The sequence below is a fragment of the Giraffa tippelskirchi genome, chromosome X (genome assembly GCF_054371585.1).
Source record: "Giraffa tippelskirchi isolate mGirTip1 chromosome X, T2T-mGirTip1v1.2.pri, whole genome shotgun sequence".
Lineage (NCBI taxonomy): Eukaryota > Metazoa > Chordata > Mammalia > Artiodactyla > Giraffidae > Giraffa > Giraffa tippelskirchi.
Window position 1 is genome coordinate 45,922,497 of NC_137289.1, and position 20,507 is coordinate 45,943,003.

Consider the following 20,507-nt stretch of genomic DNA (forward strand, 5'->3'; position numbering starts at 1 on the left):
GTTGGTCGCATGAGAGCTGGCTTCATTCACATCCTTTCCTTTTTTCCAGGCTTTCATTCAAGGGTATTAGCACCCTGAATTCTCTTCTCTTCTGACTTGAGAGTGACAACTTAGCTTCATTTGCTTTTTTAAGAGTTTCCAGCAGAGAGTGAGGAGGGGCTAACTGGTAGGAATAAGAAGGACAGTAGCAACAGTCTACATCTGACTCCAAGAATTAACATTGGCTCCTACAGCCACCTTGCCTCCTACCTTGGGCTTGAGTGAGACTTTCATAAAACCTTTGTGGGTCTCCGTATAATACATTTTGGTTGATCTCACCTTTGAGGTCCAGAAACTGAAAGGAAATTGTTGAAGGAAGATGTGACTAGGTAATGGAGATTTGGGCTTTCTAGGTGGTGCTGGTGGTAAAGAACCTGACTGCCAATGTAGGAGACACAAGAGAGGCAGGTTCAGTCTGTGGGTTGGGATGATACCCTGGAGAAGGAAATGGCAACCTACTCCAGTATTCTTGCCTGCAGAATCCCATGGATAGAGGAGCCTGGCAGGCCATGGTCCATAGGGTCACAAAGAGTCAGACATGACTGAAGGGACTTAGCATGCACATGCATGCAATGGAGACTTAGACACCCATGAAATGAGTGGGGAAGAACTTTAACTGAGTGGCAGATGTCATGCAGAGGCAACAGAAATATCAGTATCATTTTCATCTCATATGATTCTGCCATTTTATATCTCCCATTGGCTATTGCTCATAGGAACATAGTCACAGTGTTTATGCTTAGATGAGGATCTTTAAAACTCAAGAATAAAATGCCATTTGACAGTAGTCCGGAAAGAGTTAAGACCCAAGGTGTGCTACAAGGTTTCTCCCTGGGCAAGGGAATGATATTGGACAGATGGCTGAATTTCCACAAGTTCCCCATCTGTAATACCAGCCAACTAAGAGTCATTTTCATTTCCTTTTTAGAAACTGGAGCCTGTCAAGGTTATATCAGATGTGAAGGAATGGTAAAGCCTGCTTGAATGTAACATATTTTCTAGGCACCCCTTGGCATGCAACCATTATCCAAGGTTCTTCAGAAATCTTGTGCCTCACTCCTCAGAGATGGGCTCTGTTAGTGGCAGAAAGCCAAGCCTGAAGAGCGTTTTGAGCTGCACGGATAAAAGACATAAGAGAAAGAGCTGTGGGGGTTAAGTTGAAGCCTGTTGTTCAACCGAGGGAAATTGATTTCATTGCTCCAGGCTTGACTGCTTCTCAGCAGCTAGTGCATTAACCAAAATATATCAGGGGGAGGAGCCCATTTGTTTCAGGTTTGGTTTATCTCTGCCAGACCCCAAACCACTGAAGAGATGGAGTATCCATTAAGAACTACTCCCTCCCCTCTGCCTGACTTTTGTTCCCCAGTTTGGCGGCTGTCCACAGAGATGAGCGGTGGGAAGTGGGAGAGACAGGAAGAAATAAAGAACTGCTGGCCTGAGTCAGATTCAGCAAGGTGACCTGATGGGGCCCTTGGGTCCTATTTGCTCCACCTGCAGCCGATCCAGCTGGACAAGTGTAGGGTCCAGAGAGCCTTCCACTGGGACCTTCATGCCCTCCTCTAACCGGGGAAGGAAACATCTGGTCAGGAGATTATTTCAACCCCGGGGATGCTGAGGTTTCCAACCAGCTGGCCCCTGATCCCTGAGAACAAGGTCATTATTTACATTCCCTTGTGTATACACATGCAAGATGCTTGTGAATTATCCTCTACCTTCAGTGAGAGCTAACCGAAGAAGAAATAGGTGAGAAGTAAATATAAAGAACTCTTGGCAGGAAAAAGCGTAAGATCGTGGATCAGGTTACTTGAGGAAGGCCAAGAATCTTTCTAGAGCAGGGAATGTATCCGAATCACCTGGAGTGCTTTAAAAAATGGTCTCCCTCACTCTTTCCCATACTGATATACATAGCAACAGGTGGAAAGGCTACACGTTTTAAAAAATCTCCCCAGTGACTCTGATGTGTGTGCTGTGTTCCCTTTCCCCAGCTCAAGTGAGAACTACCACTCTGGACTATTTTTGTTTTGGTTTTGTTAAGCAGATAGAATTCAACACACCCAGACAGTCACTAATGTTTTGCTCCATATAAGGTCCTAATGCTACATGCTTCAAACTGAATGAAAATTGCCATTGGAGACAGATCACTGAGAATGTGATTCAAGGAAAGGGTGGTGTTTTCTAAAAACCATTATTGTCTCTGCAAACCAAGTATTTCCTGGAAAGTCTTCCAAAGTGTCATCAGTCATCATTTAACTTATCTTTACCATGTTGAGCAAGGATTATAAAAGTGGCTTTCTGTTTGGGAAATGGTATTTAAAGGAGTTAACCTATTAACAAAGACTCATGTAGAAGATTTGAAGCAGAGCAGAGAATATGGTCCAGGCCTTCTGACTCTCAGCCCTGGGCTTTATGCACTGGTGTCATTGATTTTTCTTTATCTCTTTGGAGAGGAAGTTCTATCACAGTGTTTCTCAGAGTGGTCCATGAAGCACTTGTGTAAGAATTTCCTGGTGTGCTTATTAAATGCAGATTCCTTAGTGCCTTCCTAAACCTCCCGAATAAGAGCTGATGCCTGGCACTCTGGATTCTACATAGCTTCTTAGGCTGACTGATTTATTTTTGAAAATAAGTATGAAATATTTCAGATATATGCATCATAAGGCTTAAGGAATAAAATATTACTGATGTTGTTGAAGTCTTCATACCCTGATCATATTCCCTTGTCTCCACAGCAAAGGAAACTACTGTCTTGGATTTGTTATCTATTTGTTATTTTCCCATCATGATTCCAGTACCCACTAACATTTGAGAACCTCTGCTCAGTTTCACTCATAGTGTTGCTTTTTTCTGGAATTCCCTTTTCTTCCATCTCTGCCTGCAAATATCTGTCTATGTCTAAAACGCCAGGTCAAGTATAGCCTCTCTGTGAAGCCTCCCTGATCTATTTTATTGTCTTATAACTTGGAGAGAGAATATGCAGTGAAATGAATGGGAGAGTTGAGTGGGGGAGTTCCCTGGGAAGGGAAAGCTGAGATATAGTTGGACGGCAGACATAAATTTTCCACTATGTTTGAGCTGAAGTTGCTACAAGAGCCATAAATTGAACAAATTAATAACAAATTAACCCAGACTAGACTTCTGCTCAGTGTAGTAAATTCAAACTACCAAATAGCCATATTTGGACAGATATTTGAGAGTGGAGTGTGAAGTGTAACAAAATGACTGCTCACCCCACAGTTGTACTTGTGACTGGGAGGGGTGATGGGCAAAGGGGGTTCATAACAGCCAGTTGAGGAGGCTTTCTCTGCCCAGAGACAAAGACTAGGCATCCACCTAATTGAGAATGTGCAGTTGGGAGGGGATTACACAGCTGTTGAAATATGGGGAAGTTGTAATTATGGCAGCAGGGGAAGGTTGAGGACAGCTAGGATTGCAGCAGAAGAGAGGGTTCTCAGGTCTGTCCGAGATCATGTGCCCAAACGTTTGTATTGGTGTTGAGATTCCACAAGGGCTGAAGTCAAGTAAAGTGTCTAACTCCAGACCTCGGCTAGGTCAGAGAAATGATTGAAAACCAAAGCAACCATGTTTGAGGAGGACACTTGGTACATTTTGTGATGGGATTCTTGTGAAAGGAGCCATTGAAGAAGGGAAACAAGATGGCCACCCACTGGTCATCTGCACATGAGCTGTGGGGAAGTAAGGACAGTAACACACTCTAAAGGGCTTTCCCCTTCTAGAAGTAGGTGAGAATAGGGAAGCACCCAGCTGAGCATGTGCAGTTGGGACAGACTTCTCCAAGGGGCATATGTGGCTGGAGGAGCAGTAAATCCTTAGTTAGGAATGACACATAGAGAAGTAGGAGCCAGGGCTACAGCCCATACATGGCAGCTGCTGCTGCTGCTAAGTCGCTTCAGTCATGTCCGACTCTGTGCGACCCCATAGACGGCAGCCACCAGGCTCCCCCATCCCTGGGATTCTCCAGGCAAGAACACTGGAGTGGGTTGCCATGTCCTTCTCCAATGCATGAAAGTGAAAAGTAAAGTGAAGTCACTCAGTTGTGTCCAACTCTTAGCGACCCTGTGGACTGCAGCCTACCAGGCTCCTCCATCCATGGGATTCTCCAGGCAAGAGTACTGGAGTGGGGTGCCAGTGCCTTCTCTGATACATGGCAGGGCTAGGATTTAAACTAATTTTCTCTACCACCAGAGTTCCTGCTTTTCATATTTTTAGTGGTGTTTTTCTCAAATGTTGGTACCAGAACCTGAGGCATCAGCATCACTAGGGTGATTTTGAAATGCAAACTCCTGGCTACAGTTACTGAATCAACTACCTGTGGGTGAAGTTCAAGAATCTATATTTTTAATAAGCCCCAGTCTTCCAGAAGGTGGCAGGGCTTGTCACTGGAAAATGACTTCTGTGTTACTATTTGAAGCACATCTTCACATTCCAAATTGATTATAACTGTTGGGGACAAGTATGTGTTTAGTCGCTAAGTCATGTCTGTCTAGCCCGCCAGGCTCCTCTGTCCATGGGATTTCCCAGGTGAGAATATTGGAATGGGTTGCCATTTCCTTCTCTAGGAGACAGGTATTCACTTCAGTTCAGTCGCTCAGTCGTGTCCGACTCTTTGTGACCCCATGGACTGCAACACACCAGGCATCCCTGTCCATCACCAACTCCCTGAGCTTACTCAAACTCAGGTCCATGAGGTCGGTGATGCCATCCAACCATCTCATCCTCTGTCATCCCCTTCTACTCCCACCTTCAATCTTTCCCAGCATCAGGGTCTTTTCAAATGAATCAGTTCTTCCCATCAGGTGGCCAAAGTATTGTAGTTTCAGCTTCAACATCAGTCCTTCCAATGAATATTCAGGACTGATTTCCTTTAGCATGGACTGGTTTGATCTGCTTGCAGTCCAAGTGATTCTCAAGAGTATTCTCCAACACCACAGTTCAAAAGCATCAATTCTTCATCACTCAGCTTTCTTTATAGTCTGACTCTCACATCCATATATGACTACAGGAAAAACCATAGCTTTGACTAGATAGACCTTTGTTGGCAAAATAATGTCTCTGCTTTTTAATATGCTATATAGGTTGGTCATAGCTATTCTTCCAAGGAGCAAGCGTCTTTTAATTTCATGACTGCAGTCACCATCTGCAGTGATTTTGGAGCCCTCAAAAGTAAAGTCTCTCACTGTCTCCATTGTTTCCCCATCTATTTGCCATGAAGTGATGGGACTGGATGCCATGATCTTAGTTTTCTGAATGTTGAATTTTAAACCAGCTTTTTCATTCTCCTCTTTCACTTTCATCAAGAGGCTCGTTAGTTCTTCATTTTCTGCCATAAGTGTGGTGTCATCTGCATATCTGAGGTTATTGATATTTCTCCTGGCAATCTTGATTCCAGCTTGTGCTTCATCTAGCCCAGCATTTTACATGATGTACTCTGCATATAAGTTAAATAAGCAGCGTGACAATATACAGCCTTGACATACTTCTTTCCCTATTTGGAACCAGTCTGTTGTTCCATGTCCAGTTCTAACTGTTGTTTCTTGATCTGCATACAGATTTCTCAAGAGACAGGTCAGGTGGTCTGGTATTCCCATCTCTTTCAGAATTTTCCAGTTTGTTGTGATTCACACAATCAAAGACTTTGGTGTAGTCAACAAAGCAGAATTAGATGTTTTTCTGGAACTCTCTTGCTTTTTTGATGATCCAACAGATGCTAGCAATTTGATCTCTGGTTCCTCTGCCTTCTCTAAATCCAGCTTGAACATCTGGAAGTTCACAGTTCATGTATTGTTGAAGCCTGGCTTGGAGAATTTTGAGCATTACTTTGCTAGCGTGTGAGATGAGTGCAATTGTGTGGTAGTTTGAACATTCTTTGGCATTGCCTTTCTTTCAGATTGGAATGAGAACTGACCTTTTCCAGTTCTGTGGCTACTGCTAGGTTTTCCAGATTGCTGGTATATTGAGTGCAGCACTTTCACAGCATCATCTTTTAGGATTTGAAATAGCTCAACTGGAATTCCATCACCTTCAGTAGCTTTGTTTGTAATGATGCTTCCTACAGCCCACTTGAGTTCAAATTCCAGGATGTGTGGCTCTAGGTGAGTTATCACACCAGCATGGTTATCTGAGTCATGAAAATCTTTTTTGTACAGTTCTTCTATGTATTCTTGCCACCTCTTCTTAATGTCTTCTGCTTCTGTTAGGTCCATACCATTTCTGTCCTTTATTGTGCCCATCTTTGCATGAAATATTCCCTTTGTATCTCTAATTTTCTTGAAGTGATCTCTAGTCTTTCCCATTCTGTTGTTTTCCTCTATTTCTTTACATTGATCACCGAGGAAGGCTTTCTTCTCTCTCCTTGCTATTCTTTGGAACTCTGCATTCAGATGGGTATATCTTTCCTTTTCTTTTCACTTCTCTTCTTTGCTCAGCTATTCGTAAGGCCTCCTCAGTCAACCATTTTGCCTCTTTGCATTTCTTTTTCTTGGGTATAGTTTTGATCCCTGCCTCCTGTACATTGTCATGAACCTCCATCCATAGTTCTTCAGGCACTCTGTCTATCAGATCTAATCCCTTGAATCTATTTCTCACTTCCACTGTATAGTCATAAGGGATTTGATTTAGGTCATACCTGAATGGCTTATTGGTTTTCCCTACTTTCTTCAATTTAAGTCTGAATTTGGCAATAAGGAGTTCATGATCAGAGCCAGAGTCAGCTCTCAGTCTTGTTTTTGCTGACTGTATAGAGCTTCTCCATCTTTGGCTGCAAGGAATATAATCAATCTGATTTTGGTATTGACTGTCTGGTGATGTCTATGTGTAGAGTCTTCTCTTGTGTTGTTGGAAGAAGGTGTTTGATATGACCAGTTCATTCTCTTGGCAAAACTCTGTTAGCCTTTGACTTCTTTGTTTTGTACTCCAAGGCCAAATTTGCCTGTTACTCCAGGTGTTTCTTGACTTCCTACTTTTGCATTCCAGTCCCCTATAATGAAAAGGACATCTTTTTGAGTGTTAGTTCTAGAAAGCCTTGTAGGTCTTCATAGAACCGTTAAACAATGAGGATAAGTTACCCTGTGACTTTGTTTTTAAAATAATATGTCTCCTTGGACATCTTTATCCATCTATGATCAAATGTGATATAACCCTCTGTTACAAGTGCAATGAAGTATGCACTTGTATGTTACAAGTCCATGAAGTATGTTTACAACCTATTGTGCTCACCTGTCTGAAAGGCAGGAAGCAGAACGGGGGATGGGAGGGGTGGTAGGGCAGGTTGAGAAGAGCATGTGGCCACCTGCACTGGGCAGAACACATACCTGGCAGATTCCTACTTTCTGGCTTGGTGCCTGAGAAAAATTACAAAACAACTCTAAGCAGGTGACTTTTAAATCAAGCCTTGTTCAGCTTTTGACTTTTCAGCTGTTATGAGGACAAAAAGATGAGGAAGAAATTAGCATGGAGAATATAAGTAGAAAGTGAGGGAAGAACCAGAGGGAGAGGGTGCTATTTAATCATAGTAATAATCTTTATTGAGCACTTTCTATGTGCCTGGCAACTTTATGAGTACTACTTTTTGAAACAGCCGTGTAAGTTACAGTACTATTATTCCCGTTTTAAAGATGAGGTAACTGAGGCACAGAGATATTAAGTAAATTGCCAAGGTCACACAGCCTCTAGGCGGCAGAAGTGGAATTTGAAATTAGGTCTAGGGACTACAGAACCCAATCTCTTTCTCTCTTTTTCCCCAGCTTCATTGAAATACAATTGACATAACATTGTGTAAGTGTAAAGTGTACAATACACTGATTTGATGCATGTATACATTGTGAAGGAGAAGGCAATGGCACCCCACTCCAGTACTCTTGCCTGGAAAATCCCATGGACGGAGGAGCCTGGTAGGCTACAGTCCATGGGGTCGCTAAGGTCGGACACGACTGAGCGACTTCACTTTCACTTTTCCCTTTCATGCACTGGAGAAAGAAATGGCAACCCACTCCAGTATTCTTGCCTGGAGAATCCTAGGGATGGCGGAGCCTGGTGAGCTGCCGTCTATGGGGTCGCACAGAGTCGGACACGACTGAAGCGACTTAGCATTAGCATACACTGTGAAAGGATTATCACAATAAGGTTTGAGAATACATAAATCTCCTCACATAATTATTTTGTGGTGAGATCATTTACAATCTAGTCTCTTAGCAACTTTCAAGTATATAATGTTGTATTGTTCTCTTAAGCCATCGTGCTGTTTGTCTGAATCTTAATGCGTATAAGATTCCTAGTGCCTACTATAGATACTGTTGCCAAAAAGTGATCATTTCTGGACACCTGTCTCTAGAAGAACAGCACTTCTAAGGATCTCTCTTATTAGTAAGAAAAGCATTGCCAGCAACTGGCTCTGTGACCTTGAGTAAATTGCTTTCCCTCTCTGGGTCTCAGCACCCACATCTGTAATGGAGAGGGATTGGAGTAGGTACTCTCCAAAGGCCTTTTCTTCTCTAAGATTCTGTGGCTGTATTGGGTGTCTAGGATGATCTCTCATCTCTACCATGGAGATCCTTTCAGAAGGCTCCCCACCTTGGGAAGTGGGAGCAAAGGAAGCTGTCTGTTAGATAGGCAGAGCATACTCTGACACAGGTACATTTATTGAGCACTTATTACATACCAGGTAATAAGTAGGTGACAAGGATACATAGTTGAAGATAAATATGGTACCTGCTTTCAAGGAATGCACAGTCCAGTAATGAAAGCAGGTGGCAGTTTTAAGGGCTTATATCACAGAATATTCTGATCAGAGAAGTAAGCACAGGGTATTTCTGTAGCAGAGGGAAGGAATGTCTAACTTTGCTTGGGGTAGGCACTGGGGATGGTGAAGAAAGATTTCCTGGAAAAGGTGATCTGTGACTTGAACTTATCAGCACGGTAAAGCCTAAGGAGCAGGAGGGCTGAAGAAGGTGGAAGTTTCCTCCTGCCATGTCAGGAAAGGCATTTGGCTAACACACGCTCCTGCTTGAAAAGTCAGAGCTCATGCCAGTGCCAGAGATCCGAGTGTGGAGGCTGGAATACAGAACCGCTGTTCTTTTATAAACATGTGTTTTTTTCTTCCTACTCTGTGTGGAAAAGCTCATTTTTTACTAACTCTTCTCTCAAAGGGTAGACACTGAAAGCAGGAAAAGGCTGAGGTTTCACTTCCAATTCTGTCCTTAACCCATTGTGCATACTCTGGGATCACATACTTTGGCGCATACCTCTTCATATCATATGATTTCAGTTTATCTGTGGTAAGAAAAAAATGAGTGCTGTTCTATTGCCACTGGATAAATTCCAGAGTCTAGAAAAGTCTTCTGAGTGACCAGTTTCATTTCCTTTAAGACTATCGGACAGATAAGAATGTCTTCTAATTTTAAGCATTCCACTGAAGGGAATTTTTAACCTTAATTGGTCATTCTTTTTAGTTTCTAAACCCTCTCTCACCATCAGAAAGTTCCTTCTGTTTTCCTATTTAAACTCTTCTTGTTTTTTCTTTAGGTCCATATCTTTTTCTCTCGCCTCACTGAATATTGAGAACAGCTCATGTTGCTATGTTGCCGACAAGCTTAGCGAGTATGTTAAGATCTTCAAAAAGGCTTCAGCTGAAGGCAAAGTGGGCTTATTAGCTTCTCAGAGTGTACATAGAATCTGCCTCAGTGAGGAAAGAGAAACAAAGGTGAGGCCAGCAGTCCCTGGAGCAGCCTGCCTTTCACTGTCTGGAACCTTTCTGGAACCTCTAAATATGCCAGTCAATCACCATTAATCAAATACCTGCTTTGTGGGGGCTCTATACTATGTTAGGTTCTGCATCCACACTCGTGGTAGGTGACTGTCCCATGACCTGTGGTGTAGCACTCAAGTATAGTGTTCTTGTAGTTAGACTCTCTTGGTTGTAAGTAGCAGAGACTCACTTGAGTTCTCCAGTGAAAAGGGGATTTATTACAACATAAGAAAAGTGGAACTGGAAAGCCATTGACAAGGACTGAATTCTCTAACTCTTTCAGGAGCAGTACGGAGTTTCCCTTCATGGTGTGTCTGATTCCTGCCACTGTGTTCTCTTCTTTTACCAATCAGTTTGCTCAGCTTACCCAGAACTAATGTCTATTCATAACTTTGGATTGAACTTGGTTTCAGCTTGACACAGACTTGATTTTACCTCCTGGTGTTTTTTCCCTATCTTCTGCTCCATCTGCTAACTAGCACAACGTTTCTGTGTTCCTTGATTAAGATTTCCAGAAACAAGAATCTGGCCCAGCTATTCTCTTTAGAGCATGATATATCACCCATTATTGGCCAGCCAATGAATTTGGTTGCTCTTGTGTCATATGCCAATGCTTAGTCCAATTCACGATTGCCAAAGGCAAGGGGGAGTGGGTCACAGGTTACAAAATGTAAACCTAGGCAGCAAAAAAGAGCTGTAGTTGACACAAATGTCCTTAAAAGGCAGTGCGAGCAAGTAGACCCAGATTTATATCTCTGGTCAGAAGAGTAAGGTTATCACTAAGATCACACAGAGTTGCCCTCTAATAATTAAATGACCTCAACAAAATGGAGATGAAGGCAAGGGGGCACAGTGGAAGGTTTTGAAAGCGAAAGAAAGTAGGAATGCTTAGCATGAAGCTGGAATGGTCTCTCAGAAGTGTTTCTGGAGGAGGGAGTGTGGTCCCCTGCTCACCAGTAGAAGCCTACATAATGTGTATACTTTGTGTAGATCTCAATCTGGCAACTGACTTCAAGTTACAGAAATCACGACCTATCTTCAACTAGTAGGGACTGACCTGACTCTTAGAAAAGGCTGAATTGTAGGGACAAGTAGCCGTCTCTACCTTGTTGTTCTTTGTAAATCAGACCAAGATAGAAGGGGAATCTGGTTGGAGAGGCCAACTCAGATTTGTGAATCATTGGCAAAAACATTCTGGCTGTAAAAAGTACATTGGTTGGTCTCAATCCCCAATAATGTCCTTTTTTAATGAGTTGGCCCCTTTACTATCTGTTGCAGCTCACCACCCATGACACAGTGAAGACATCCTGTTGAGTTGATAGTGTCATAGATATCTAGGGTGAAAGAGGAAAGGTAACCTCTGAGTGGAAGAGGCAGAATTTGAGCTGAGCTAATCCAGAGGGGATGTTGGGATGACAGAAGGCCTGTTATATTTTTTCTGCCTGTGTGTATTTTTTTTTCCAGGACTGCTGATAAGCTCAGGCTGTGCATTATACCCCTTAGGATGGAATAGCCCGGAGATAATGCAAACGTGTGGGAATGTCTCCAATCAATTTCAGTTAGGTAAGATGGCCTGTGCAAGGTGGCAGTGACGGGGAATCAGTTTCTCAAAGTGCTCTTAGAGGGGCCTGTGCTTGCTAGTGGTGCTTGCCTGAGTCTCTCATTGTGTTAGCTTGTGGGAAGTGGTATCTTGGTCAGTCTCATGTGGCCTTGCTAGTTTACGAGGATCGAACATAAATTCTGCTTCCTTAACGATGTCTTACCACACCCTTATGTACTTTTACCCAGAGTTCTGTGACCGATTTAGGGCAACCCTGTCTACAGAGAGCTTCCCTGGTGGCTCAGAAGGTAAAGGATCTGCCTTCAATGCAGGAGACGTGGGTCCGATCCCTGGGTCCAGAACATCCCCTAGAGAAGGAAATTGCAGCCCACTCTAGTATTCTTGTCTGGAGAATCCCATGGACAGAGGAGCTTAGTGGGCCACAATCCATGGGTTCGCAAGGAGTTGGACACGACTGAGTGACTAACAGTTTCAGTTTTATCTACAGAGGGATTCTAAATGCTTAGAGACTGTAGATCTGTCATCCTTTGAATAAGTCCTAGACTCTATTAGTATTTCTTTCTAGGCAACTATTTTCCAAATACAAATCAATGTATCTCTTCTCACTCTCCACTGAGCATATAACAAGAGGTAACTTGCTTTATACATGCATTAGGAACCTAAGTTAAACATTGGGAATTGTTACTGGCATTTTTACATTGTTACTGGCGTGTTAATGACAAGAGGTGTTAAATATTAAAATGGGTGACAGAAATAACTTTGGACTGTTCTATGGTTGCCAACTTCTCTGAGAATGGCTTAAGTTCATTATTGTGAACTGGGAATAGATTAGACTCTACCTGGACAATTTCAAAATACTTGCCCAAACTACCAGGATGGAATGTCTAGGTTTCCTTGAGTATTTTCAATTGTAGTAGAGGATTTTGGAACAATGAGGCCACCCATTCGCTGTAGCTTATGCTCCCATACTTCCCTTTTCTCTCTGTTGCCTCAGACTGTTTTTTGAGCCTTACCTGACTCATTTTTGGAGGGAGTTGTTTACTGTACAAACATAATATAAGGAAAAGGCTGTAGAGAAGATGTGACAAAATGAAGACCCCAGCATGTCCAGTGTTTCTGGCTCAGGGTGGGGCCGACTGGTAAACACAATGATTCTGCCATAGGTGAAAGAGTAAGTAAAGAAATTCAAAAAGAAACTTGGGGCGCAGGGACTGAACAAAAAAGAAGTAAGGCACTGGTGCTGCTAACCAGGGTAGAGAAAGCTGAAGATTTAGCACACATCTCCTACTGGGTTCTTATTCCTATAATTCTACTTTTTTAAAAAAAAAATAAATAATGCCTTTAACAGAGCATTTTTAGGGCAGTGAAACTATTCTGTCAGACTGAGTATCTACTATAATGGTGGACATACCCAGGTGGCTCAGTGGTAAAGAATCCGTCTGCCAATGCAGGAGATGCAGGTTCGATCCCTCGGTTGGGAAGATCCCCTGGAGAAGGAAATGGCAACCCACTCCAGGATTCTTTCCTGGAGAATCCCATGGACAGAGGAGCCTGGTGGGCTAAAGTCCATGGGATTGCAAAGAGTTGGACACAACTGAGTGACTAAGAACCTTTGTCCAAGCACATTGAATGTATGATACCACAAGTGATTTGTAATATACACTATGGACTTTGGGTGGTTATGATGTGTCAATGTAGATTCATCAATTATAAAAAATTTTCCACTCCATTGTGGGATGTTGACAGTGAGAGTGGTTGTGGGTGTGTGGGACAGGGTGCAGAGGAGAAATCTCTATAACTGTCTGCTCAACTTTGCTGTGAACCTAAGAATGCTCTAAAAAGTAAAGTTTATTTTTTTAACTGAAAAAAGTAACAGTTTTATTGATATAAAATTTGCATAGTATAAAATTTGCCCGTTTAAAGTGTACAGTTAGTGGGTTTTACTATATTCACATGGTTCTACAATCATCACTACTATCTAATTTCAGAATATTTTCACAATCCCCAAAACAAACCCCTTACCCATTAGCAGCCACTTCTCATTCCTCCCTGTGCCCAGCCCCTGGCAACCACTGTCAATTTAGATTTGCCTGTTCTGGACATTTCAGATAAATGGAATCATATAACATGTGGCTTTGTGGTCTGACTCCTTTTACTTAGCATAATGTTTTCAAGGTTCATCCATGTTGTAACTTGTATCAGTACTTCTGCCTTTCATGGATGAATAATATTCCATTGTATGGCTATATTTTATTTATCCACTTATCAGTTGATGTATGGAAAAGGAAATGGCAACCCACTCCAGTATTCTTGCTTAGAGAATCCTGTGGACAGAGGAGCCTGGTGGGCTGCTGTCCATAGGGTCGCGGAGAGTCGGACACAACTGAAGCGACTTAGCATGCACGCATGCATTGGAGAAGGAAATGGCAATCCACTCCAGTATTCTTGCCTGGAAAATCCCAGGGACAGAGGAGCCTGGTGGGCTGCCATCTATGGGGTTGCACAGAGTCAGACACGACTGAAGCGACTTAGCAGCAGCAGCAGCAGTGGCAGCAGTTGATGTATACTTCGGCCTTTCTACTTTGGGGCTATAATGAATAATACTGCTATAACAATTTGTGTACACATTTTTGTATGGAAATCTATTTTTATTTCTCTTGGGTGTATATCTAGGTAGGCACAGAATTGCTGGGTCAAATGATAATTCTGTATTTAAGCCTTCTGAGGACCTTGCAAGTTGTTTTCCAAAGTGACTGCGTCATTTTACATTTCCACCAGCAATGTACAAGGGTTCTAATTTTCCAGTATCTTCACCAATACTTATTTTACATTTTTAAAATTATAGACATCCTAATGTGTGTGAAATGATATCTCATTGTGATTTTAATTTTCATTTCCCTCATGACTGATGTTAAGCATTTTTTCATTTACTTATTGGCCATTTCTATATCTTTGGAGAAATGCCTATTCAAATCCTTTGCTGATTTTTAACTGGGTTATTTGCCCTTTTTTGTTGAGTTGTAAGAATTCTTAATGTATTCTGGACACTAGACCCCTTTCAGATATATGATTTGCAAGTACTTTTTCTCATTCTGTAGGTTGTATTTTCACTTTCTTGATGACATCCTTTGAAATACAAAATTATTTAATTTTAATGAAATCTGCTTTTATCTAATTTTTCTCTTGTGGCTTGTATTTTTGGTGTCATATCTAAGAATACAATTAGTAGTGCCAAATCTAAAGTTATGAAGATTGTTTTGGCTACTCTGGCCTCCTTGTGTTTCCCTGTGAATTTTAGGTTCAGCTTGTCATTTTCTGCAAAAAAATGAGCTGGGATTTTTGATAGAGATTGGATTGAATCTATATATCAGTTTGGAGTGTATAATCTCTTTAGTCATATTAAGTTTCCAAACCCATGAACACAAGATAATATTCCAGTGAATCAGGTTATTTTAAATCTCTTTTGATGATATTTTTTAGTTTTCAGTATACAAGTCTTACAATTTGTTCAGTGACATATATCCTTAGGTATTTTGTTGTTTTCGATGATATTGTAAATGGAATTGTTTTCTTAATTTTATTTTTAGATTGCTCATTGTTAGTGTATGTGTGTGTGCTAAGTCGCTTCAGTCGTATCTGACTCTGTGCCACCCTGTGGACTGTAGCCGACCAGGCTCCTCTGTCCATGGGATTCTCCAGGCAAGAATACTGGAGTGGGTTGTCATGCCCTCCTCCAAGGGATTTTCCCAATCCAGGGATTGAGCCTGGGTCTCTTGCATCTCCTGAATTGGCAGGCGGGTTTTTCACCACTAGTGCCACCTGGGAAGCCCATGTTAGTGTATAGAAATACAAATGACTTTTCTGGATTGACCTTGTATCCTGCAACCTTGCAGAACACCTTTTCTAATTCTAATGATTTTTTAGTGGATTGCTTAGGATTTGTTATATACCTGATCATGTCATCTGAGAAGAGAGAAGTTTTACATCTTCCTTTCCAATCTTTTCCTTGTGTAATTGCCCTGGCTTGAACCTCCAGGACAATGTTGAATAGAACTTGTGAGAGTGAACATCCTTGTCTTATCTGTGATCTTAGGGGTAAATCATCCAGTTTTTCACCACTAAGTATTGATGTTGGCTAGGCTATTTTTGGACTTTCCCAGTGTCTGAGCAGTAAAGAATCTGCCTGCAATGCAGGAGACACAGAAGACATGGGTTTGATCCCTGTGTCAGGGAGATCCCCTGGAGGAGGGCAGGGCAAACCACTCCAGTATTCTTGCCTGGAGAATCCGATGGACTGAAGAGCCTGATGGGCTACTGTTCATAGGGTCGCAAAGAGTCGTCCACGACTGAAGTGACTGAGCATGCGTGTATAGGCTATTTTCATAGATGGCTTTTAATTGGGTTGAAAAAGTTCCCTTTTATATATTCCTAGTGTTGTGTTTTCATTATGAAAAGGTGCTTAATTTTGTCAAGTGATTTTTCTACACCTACTGAGATAATCGTATTTATTTATTGATTGATTTTCATATATTAAACCAGCCTTAAATTTCTGGGACAAATCCTAATTGATCATGGTGTATAATCCATTTTATATGTTGCTGGATTTGGTTTGCTCATATTTTGCTAAGGATTTTTGCATCTATATTTGTTAACCCGTAGATTTCTTTCTTGAGATGTTGGCTAGATTTTGGTATTGGCATAATATTATTCTAATAGAATCAGTTGCTGCTTTGATTAATGTAGCAATAAAATACCAGAGTGAAAAACTGGATGTGAGTTCATGTAATCATTTGGCAATTTTCTGTATCAATCACCACTACTAAGGACTTAGTTCCCAAAAAGGCAATTTTGTTTATGGCTGTCTCTGTCCCAAGTTGACGGCCTTCAATTGTGTTTACCACAGGATCATTACTTTTCTCATCTTCTTTATTTACCCTTCTCTCCTACACCATATATTTGCCTAAGGACAATAGTGCCCCTCTCCTTAGTGCACTAAACACTATGCTCTGTGAATCCATAGGGATGAATGAATTACAGAATCTTGCTTGAGTCAAGTCCTCCTAGTTCCTTTTTTGATTCACTGTTGCATTGTTCCAACTGCTCATGTCTCTTATTCTTCTGAGGCTCGCATTTGCTGCCCATATTCTCCAATAACATGCCCCTATATTAGGACCTTCCTTCAGTTCAGTTCAGTTCAGTCACTCAGTCATGTCTGACTCTTTGTGACCCCATGGACTGCAGCATGCCAGGCCTCCCTGTCCATCACCAACTCCAGGAGTTTACCCAAACTCATGTCCATTGAGTTGGTGATGCCATCCAACCATCTCATCCTCTGTCGTTCCCATCTCCTCCTGCCTTTAATCTTTCCCAGCATCAGGGTCTTTTCAAATGAGTCAGTTCTTCCTATCAGGTGGCCAAAGTATTGGAGTTTCAGCTTCAACATCAGTCCTTCCAATGAACATTCAGGACTGATCTCCTTTAGGATGGACTGGTTGCATCTCCTTGCGGTCCAAGGGACTCTCAGGAATCTTCTCCAACACCACAGTTCAAAAGCATCAATTCTTCAGCACTCAGCTTTCTTTATAGTCCAACTCTCACATCCATACACGACTACTTGAAAAACTATAGCCTTGACTGGACGGACCTTTGTTGGCAAAGTAGTGCTTTTTAATATGCTGTATAGGTTGGTCATAACTTTCCTTCCAAGGAGTATGCATCTTTTAATTTCATGGTTACAGTCACCATCTGCAGTGATTTTGGAGCCCAAAAAAATAAAGTCATCGACTGTTTTCACTGTTTCCCCATCTATTTGCCATGAAGTGATGTGACCAGATGCCATGATCTTAGTTTTCTTAGTTTTCTGAATGTTGAGCTTTAAGCCAACTTTTTCACTCTCTTCTTTCACTTTCATCAAGAGGCTCTTTAGTTGTTCTTCACTTTCTGCCATTTGATGTCATCTGCATATCTGAGGTTATTGATCCCAGCAATCTTGATTCCAGCTTGTGCTTCATCCAGCCCAGTGTTTCTCATGATGTACTCTGCATATAAGTTAAATAAGCAGGGTGACAATATACAGCTTCCTGCTTAATACTAAAAGCATGAGATAACCTGTGTCATTCTTGACCCATTTCTAGTCAACTCGCCAAGCATACATGACAATGACAATTCTATTAGCAGTTGTTCCCTTGTAATATATAGATACCAGGAGCAATGGTAAAACGTAATAGAATTTAAAAGAAATATTTTATGATGTGACGAGAATGCCCAGCTTATGAATACCAAGATTTGGGAATGCCAGTGCTAGAAGTACAGCCTTTCTTCTTAGACCTTTCTTTAATACTCTGGAGACTCAGGTAGGGTGGAAGCATCCTCACATACCTTAGATATTGTGAGGATGGATGATAAACTAGGAGAAAAGTACCCTGAGTGTCCAGTGTCCAGGCTTTTGTTCTCTTTCCCTCGAGAGGCAGCATGGTATACTGGAAGATCATAGAGTTTGGAGTCAAAGGACTTGGTTGGTATCCAGGCTCTGCCACCTATGGGGTAAAGTCAGTTGATGTCTGTGTCTCAGTTTCCTTCTCTGTAAAATGGGGGATACTAATGATACCATGGGGTTTTCCAAGTGGCTCAGTGGTAAAGAATCTGCCTGCCAGTGCAGGAGATGCACGAGATGTGTGTTTGAGCCCTGGGTCGGGAAGATCCCCTGGAGAATGAAATGGCAACCCACTCCAGTATTCTTGCCTGGAAAATTCCATGGACAGAGGAGCCTGGTGGGCTAATCATGGAGTGTTGTTGTTGCAATGAAATAAGAAAAAGTGTATTGAAGGACCTAGCACAGTATTTGACTTAAAATAGGTGATGGGCTTCCTAACAAAGTAGAATGTGCTGGGGAGTAGAGAGTTAAATGATGGCATTACTTTGATTCTGCTCTAGGCTCTGTACCCTACTATGTGCTCTGTATTTTGGGAAGGGAGAGACTCAGAGCCAAGAAAGACATGGACTCTACCCAAGGAGCAAAGCTTCTTACCCTGACTGGTTTAAGAGAGATGAAGAGGATAGGAAGGACAATAGAAGCAGAGATTTCAGTTGATTTCAACTAATGTCCTAATACACATACTTCAGCTTTGCTGTGATATTCAAATCCCCTTAGAGCTACAGAATTATTATGGGATTCCTTCACACCCAATGGCCTATAAGCGTTGGGTACACAAATGAGCCCCATTGAGAATTTAGAGAAGCTAAATACTTCTAATGTCAGATCGCTGTTTTCAAGCAAGTTTATAAAACCATTGTGTTATCAGTAGTATGTGACTCTAAGGTAAGGTCTCTTTGTACTGTATGAATGGACCACATTTGCAATGTGTTCTCATGAATATGAGCTAATCTGATCCTCAAAAGTGCATGCACAGCAGATGACAATATGCCTATTTTATAATGAGGAAATCCTGAGATACAGAGAGGTATGGCAATTTGCATAAGGTCACACAGCAAGTTAAAGTCAAAACTGTGAGTGGAGCCTGTCTCCTGATTCACTGTCCTGTGTGTACTATATTGGCTCTCCCCCTCTCTATTGGTGAGTGTGTGTCTTGAGTCATTTGAGATTTTTTTCTCCTTAAAATACACTTTAGCTCTATTGTTTTCAGAAACAAATGTCAGAAACACCATAGAAAATACCCAGTATTGCATCCTGTCTCCCCCACCCCCACCACCTGGACTCAGCCTGAGTTCCCTGTCAATCTTTTAGTGTAATCAGAGAACAAATAAATAAGGCAGTGGCTGGACCTGATGGAATTCTCAAAGAGTTTCAGTGGAATGAATATTCATGGGAAATTTTAAAGTGCCTCTGGGTATGACTTGCATTCATAAAGGCACCTAAATGGTCCTGTAAAACTTGATCATAGAAGAAAGATATAAAGATATATAGAAAAGTTTTTATGTTCCAAAATCTAAGATCATATGCAGTCTACCTAAGGCCTCTCTCTGGTCTTCTGGGATATCTACTCCTTATGTGTGTTTTATCTTCTTGAGAGAAAGAGATTGTGTGTGTGTGTGGTTTTTTTGGGTGTGTGTGTGTGTGTGTCAGATAAACAATCTGAGGCAGAGAGAGAAGAAATTAACTTGTATGGAACCACACAACACCCTGAATAACCAAAGCAATCTTGAGAAAGAAGAACAAAGATAGAGGCACCACACTTCCTGATTTCAAACTATATTACAAAATTATAGTAGTGAAAAGCAGTATATTGTTGGTGTAAAAACAGACACATAGATCAATGGAAGAGAATACAGAGCTCAGAAATAAACCCACACATGGGTCAATTAATCTGTGATAATGGAAACAAGAATATACAATGGGAAAAGGGTAGTCTCTTCAATAAATGTTATCAGGAAAACTTGATGTCCACATGCAAAAGAATGAAACTGGACCACATCTTACACCATACATAAAAAGTAACTCAAATTGGGTTAAAGACTTTAACATGAGACCTGAAACCATAAAACTCCTAGCAGAAAAACAAGCAGTAGACTCCCTGACATGGATCTTGGCAATGATTTTTTTTTTGATTTTACACCAAAAACAAAGGCAACAAAAGCAAAACTAAATAAGTGGAACTACATCAAACTAAACAACTTCTGTACAGCAAAGGAAACCATCAACAAAATGAAAAGGTAACCTACCAAATGGAAGAAAATATATGCAAATCATATATCTGATAAGCTGCTAGTATCATATATATATATATACATATGTAGAGAGAGAGAAGTCATATAAATCAATAATTTAAAAAATGTAATTTAAATATGGTCAGAGGATATGAATAGACATTTTTCAAAAAAAGACATGCAGATGACAGATGTCCAACAGGTACATGGAGAGGTGCTCAACATCACGAGTCATCAAGGAAATGCAAATAAAATCCACAGTGAGATATCACCTCACACCTGTCAGAATGACTATCATCAGAAAATACAGGAAATAACAAGTGTTGGTAAGGATGCGGAGAAAAAGGAACATTTGTGCACTGTTGGTGGGAATGTAAATTGGTATAGCTACTATGGAGAACAGTATGGAGGTACCTCAAAAAATTAAAAATAGAACTACCATATGATCTAACAATTCCACTTCTCGGTATTTATTCAAAGGAA

At 41.3% G+C, this 20,507-nt stretch overlaps 1 protein-coding gene across 1 annotated transcript in view; it reads left to right on the forward strand.

Moving 5' to 3' along the window:
• LHFPL1 (LHFPL tetraspan subfamily member 1) overlaps positions 1 to 20,507 on the forward strand; it is a 67,450-nt gene that overhangs the window by 14,599 nt on the left and 32,344 nt on the right. The window contains exon 3 of the mRNA XM_081563884.1: positions 11,264 to 11,362. Within this exon, the coding sequence (XP_081420010.1) occupies positions 11,264 to 11,362 (99 nt within the window). The remainder of the gene's footprint in view (positions 1 to 11,263; positions 11,363 to 20,507) is intronic.